Source organism: Euprymna scolopes, chromosome 33, assembly GCF_053919585.1.
Source record: "Euprymna scolopes isolate OS-2025 chromosome 33, ASM5391958v1, whole genome shotgun sequence".
In the NCBI taxonomy this organism is placed as follows: domain Eukaryota; kingdom Metazoa; phylum Mollusca; class Cephalopoda; order Sepiida; family Sepiolidae; genus Euprymna; species Euprymna scolopes.
The window spans coordinates 6236802-6242801 of record NC_136514.1 but is presented as its reverse complement, the minus strand read 5'-3'; the positions used below and the strand labels follow the sequence as shown (position 1 = coordinate 6242801).

Below are 6000 nucleotides of genomic sequence, written 5' to 3'. Positions count from 1 at the left end.
TCAACCACCAATAGCCATTACTAATGATCCACTACCTGAAAGCTCTTTGTTCAAACTCCTCGGCTTCACATTCACAGGCAACATGAATTGGATCAAATACATTGAAGGCATTGCCAATGATTGCTCTCTCTACCTCTAAATGCCTGAGCATATCGTGTACCTCTACAAGACCACCATTCACCTATGCATGAAGTACTGTTGCCGCATCTGGGCTGGTGTATCTGCTACTAGTCTCTCACTCCTAGACAGGGTTCAAAAAAGAATCGCCAACCTAATAGGTCCCACACTGTCAACCAAATTCCAACCTCTGTCCCATCGATGAAATGTTGTATCCCTGTGCCTGTTTTATTAGTATTTTAATGGAAAGTGCTCTGATGAATTCCAAACCCTTGAACCCCTTGACGTATATACCCCAACTTACCTGAAAAGCAGCAAAATCACACCCCTACACTGTAGAGATTTCTAGATGCCGGAAAGCCTTCTACTCAAATTGTTTCTTCTCTCGCACTGCTAGACTTTGGAATTCCCTCCCGGGTCCCTGCTTCCCTGACTGTACCAACAAGCATAAGTTCAAGTGTAATGTGAACAGACATCTTGCTACTCAACTCCCTACATAATATCCCTGCAAATTTGTTCCCAAAAAAGCACAGTGCCACTTTGACGTAAGGGGCTACCCCTTACGTCAAAGTGGCACTGTGCTTTGAAAAGAAAAAAGTTTCCAATAATAACAAGTAACGCTTTTTATTCTTGAAGAAAGAGAAAAAGAAATGAACAACACGTAACTACATTTCCGGGCCTTTTTCTTTAAGGTACAAATATATTTTCACACCGGCGGTCACATGTCAACTTTCAGGGAAATTTAAATTTTTCTTCCTGACACGATCCGATGATTGACTAACCTTAATATTATTCCATGCACGGATTTGTACATCGAAATGAAAACAACGAAAGAATTGGCAAAGTAAATATAATTTTTTTTTTTTTTTCGAATTAATAATTCCAAAATTAGAATAGTTCGTTAAGATTGACAACGTAAGCAGAATTCGATGAAAAAATTGTTTATCAGCGATAAGTGGTTTTGTTATTTACTAAACTATTAAATAAGAAACCATTTCGAGTATTTTTAATTGTAGTTAACAGAATAAAAACAAAGCGCGTAACGGAAGAATAGGCGACTCTACACCCGGCTGTACCTGTGTCAAGTGAAAACCTCGAGTGGAACAAATAATAATCTGGTTACCAAACCGGAGTTGCGCTTTTTTTTTTTTTTTTTCTAAAACAAATAAACGAATTGGCGTGAAATAAAATTTTAAACTTTAGTAAACAATTTTATTTTTGTAAATTTTTACGACGTGCCCCAGGATATTATAAACACCCCAACCTCCCCATGTTAGGAACGGCTTTCGGAATAAACACCCCAACCTCGAAAGCCGTTCTTAACATGGGGAGGTATTTATTCCGAAAGCCGTTCTTAACATGGGGTGGTTGGATGTGTTTATACTACGCTGGCGCTGGGCTGGTCGTAAAAAATACCTATATATATATATATATATATATTTCATTTTTTTTTTTTTTTTTTTACCTATATCTTACAAAAGTAAATAATATTTGATTAAATTTTGCATTAGTATGATAAAAAATGAATGCTTGTGCACTTTACCACAGACAGCGCTACTTTTAAATAGTTTTTTTTTCAGGTTAAATTCAAGTTACATGAGATCTTTTATTATTATTATTATTATTAAATTGTTAGGTGGAAGTACAGAATAATTAAAAACACTCTCCCCTCCCTATGTTAAGAATGGCTTTCAAAATAATAACGTTATTATTTCAGCACGATAGGGTGCCCATTTTCAGTTAAATTTACATGGAAAAGTGATCACCCGGTAGTCACCCACTTTTTGAAAAAGTAATTTCTTCATATGAAAACTTTTTTTGCGACGGAAACGGTTTGCAGATTCATTTGTAGCACATCCAAATCTACAAAAAAAAATATTTTTAGATACGAACGTGAGACGGGCCTTAAAGTAAAATAATACCCATTTTTTGTGTGTTTATTGGCTAAAAGATTTTTTGTTCTCCAACCAATGTTAAGAACGGTTTTCGAGTTGGGGGGGGGGTTATTCTGAAAGCCGCTCTTAACATGAGGAGATTGGGGTGTTTATAATATGCTGGACGTCGTAAAAATTTACCGTATTGGCGAAAATTTTAAATTAGACGAAAAACAAGTAGTTTTTCAAATATAAAGTCATGTAATTCTATATGTTATCAGTGCGTGCATATTTGTGATGCATGCGCGTCAAAAATATGAGCGCTTGCACGTACAGAAATGGCCACCACTGATAACATATAGAATTACATGGATTTATATTTGAAAAAACTACTTGTTTTTCATCTAATTTAAAATTTTCGCCAATACTACCCTGTGACAAGGCAGTTTGATACATAAAACGTTTAACATAAACGAAGGCTAGGCTGTGAAATGGAAAATAGTCCCAGAGTTCAGGGGTTAATACCATGGAAAGAAAATAAATCAAACAAAAAAACTTTTCGGCCAATAAAATGCCCCTTCTCTCAGGTGACCATAAAGTGGGTGCTCATTTTCAGTTATGAACCCTGGAACCTAGGACTATTTTATGCCATTTACCACCTTCAGCAGTGTTTTCTTACACGATGCGTTTGCGTGTGCACTTGCGTAGTGAAGTGACTTAGTCGCCGAGGAATTTATAGCGGACATTTTGGAATAACAAAGTTTTCAAAAAAAAAAAAAAAATGTTCATTTTTTTTTTTTTTTTTGTGTATTACATAGTTTTTAATGCTTTTTATTTTCTCCCTTTCTGCTCTGTTAAGACCAGCATCATTAGGGATGCTGACTTAAACTAGGGTTGCCACTTTCTCCTTCTTGTCCCATATCACTATGTCAGGCTTAATAACCCCATTTTCCAGGTTTGTAGCTGTAGGAATTTCGTAGTCATGGTGGATGGTGCATGACTTATTTCCAACTGTTGATTCCGGTAAACATGTTCCCAAGATTTGCTGCTACATTGGATATTCAAGTTTTTACAAAGTTTCCAGTGGAATTTACACACTTTATTGTGTCACATTGTATAATAGCCATCCACAAACAGGACTTCACAACCGGATGTCAGGCGGCTCACACTCTCTACTTCTGTGTGGCAGAACCTGCACTTGTTGTTATTGCTGAGACCACTCATCTTTTTAAAAGCATTGGTCATCAAGCTTTGATCTTGAGCGGCCATTATCATTCTCTCCTGATCATAGTGAAGAGATCCCTTTTTAAGCCAATCTACAGAACCTTTTTTATCAATATATTCCTGTGATAGTTCATCCAGGAAATACTTGGCACGCTGTTAGTTAGCCTATTGTCCAGTTTTCTGCAATGGAAGGTCTTCATGAATTTTTGCCGACTCTTTTAGGCTATTTCTATTGGCGGGCTTGCTTTCTGTTTCTGTCTCATTTGTAAGACAGTCTCGTGCAAAATGTTTGGTCAGTTTTGTGATGGAAGTAGTTCTACTGGCTCTCTTTTCTTGGTGTTCATATACCATTTTAAGGTTTGGATTATGGGAGCTTATCAGATAGTGTACTACAGTGCTCACAATAATGGTTCCATGTTGATCGTTAATCTCTGACAAACCAATGCCTCCGACTCCTCTTGTTATGTAGTTCTTATTAGTGGATAGAGTACATTTTAATGTGACAGTGACATGTAATACTATTTGATGAGGGTTTATATGAGAGAGATAGAAGAAAGGCATTGGGTTTGTATTACTGTACACATAGATTCGAAAAAGTTGTTAAAAAAATATATATATAACAAATAAATGTTATCAAAGGCAAGATAAATTACTTTTCTACCAAACTGGATATAATTTTCGTGTTTTTATTCAAGTTAACATGTTTATTCAGCTCGAAAAGCATACAGTGTTTACCGATGTATTGGAAAATTCAAAATGGCGGCCGACTCTTTAACATGGTAAGTTCAGGAAAAGGTGTTATAAATAATAAACTAGACAAAATACTATTAAAAAACCACCGAATATATGTCAAGTTATGTCACGGTAACATATATTGAGCGAATTTCTAACAGTATTTTGTCTAGTTTATTATTTATTACACCTTTTTCCGAACTTACCGTGTTAAAGAGAGAGTCAGCCGCCATTTTGAATTTTCCGATACATCGGTAAACACTGTATGCTTTTCGAGCTGAATAAACATGTTAAATTGAATAAAAACATGAAAATTATATCCAGTTTGGTAGAAAAGTAACTTATCTTGCCTTTGATAACATTTATTTGTTATATATTTCTTTTTTAACAACTTTTTCGAATCTATGTGTACAGTAATACAAACGCAAGGCATTTATACAGTTCTGGAGAGTGTTTCTATAACATTGACACATATTTTCTTAACACATGTATTTTTGAGATGAGGATTGTCAGTCTTTCATCTTAAGAGGGGACATTCATTATTTCTTGATACTGAGAGGGAGACACATTCTTAAGATAATGAAGACACATTCTTATATGAGTTTATACACAAGTTCATTATACAGATGAGTGGAACACAAGTTCTTATAAATACAACTTCACAATACCTTGTTTGTAGAATCGCATAACACAAGACAGTAGTTACAAAATATGATGACGTCCTTTATTTCTTGACTGGTCAATGATTTCGCATCAAGGAATTCAAAGTTTCTACATGATTTCAACTTCCAACCTTTCGCCTCCAAAGGTGGGTTCCTTCTGACTCATGTCAGCTCTGTCCGACCCTCTCTCGACCCTGCCTCGGCACTGATCTCTTTGTTTCACTAAAGCTCTAACTATATTGACAATTCATCTCTTAGCCATGACGTCATTGCATGGCCAAAAAACGTGCATATCAATCCCGTGGCCTGACATGCTTCACGTGTCTAAAACATGCACTGTTCCTCACATGTCTATCTCATTCTGTAGACCAAATTCGTCTATTTTTGGCCCAACCTATTTTCCAATGTTTAACATTTTCTATTGTTCGGATCTAGATAACCTCAATTTAATTTAAGTTTTCATAAACAGAATTGAATCATCAAATTCCTATTTCAATAACATTTCTAAACAACGAATTCCTTTTCAATAACATATCTGTATTATTCATTTTAAACTCATGATTGGAATTCTCCTGAATCTTAATTCCAAATCTAAGCTTCCCAGGTTCAAATTCTCGGACTATCCTATTCCATTTTTACTTACTTACAAGAACAGGCGACTGCTCTCGTAACACTCTTGGTAGATACAGGTTTCTATATATTACTCGGTATAATTTTAACATTTTTCTTGTTTTAGTGTCTAGCCTGTTAATTTCTCTCTGTGGCCAATCAACAATGTCAAAGCTATACGTCACCACTTTTTCCATAGAAGTAAACCCTGACCAAATATTCAAAATCACATAGTATTCGCTGCCCAAATAAGATCTCCTTGCTATGGCTAACCCATATTAGCTTTTACAAGGAATGGTGCACCTTCTCCAAGTGATGTTACCTCAAGTAGCAGCACGAAAATGGATACTCCACCAGACTAGATAAATTCTTGTCCTGGAATTCAGTAAGACCAAGAGACCAAAATAAAATATATACTACAATATATGAAAATGGTTAATTGGGGAGAGGAAAACTATGTTCTCAACTTCTTTATTAACTCAGTGTTTGAAAAATAAAGAACTTTAATGGAACATTCGAATATCTATGTATCTCATATAGAGTTCAAGTGTTAGCCCCAGGTCGTGGGCCCCTTGATTTCTGAGAACTTTGACTGAAGTAAAATAAAACTTATAGTCATCCATGAAGAGCAGGTGGTTGACTTTTTTATTCGGTTCTTGTTGGCAGTCCTGGCTCAGATTGTAGGCACTCCCACTTAGTAATTCATGGATCCATTGCCATTTCACCATAAATGGCATTCGGAATTATAATTTAATTCAATTATTTAAAAAAGAGCATTTACC

At 35.6% G+C, this 6000-nt stretch overlaps 1 protein-coding gene across 1 annotated transcript in view; it reads left to right on the top strand.

Annotated features, from left to right (window-relative positions):
• Nucleotides 1-803: 803 nt before the first annotated feature.
• LOC145258129 (uncharacterized) overlaps nt 804-6000 on the top strand; it is a 55436-nt gene continuing 50239 nt past the window's right edge. The window contains exon 1 of the mRNA XM_080115871.1: nt 804-961. Coding sequence (XP_079971997.1) covers nt 936-961 — 26 coding nt within the window. The 5' untranslated portion in view covers nt 804-935. The remainder of the gene's footprint in view (nt 962-6000) is intronic.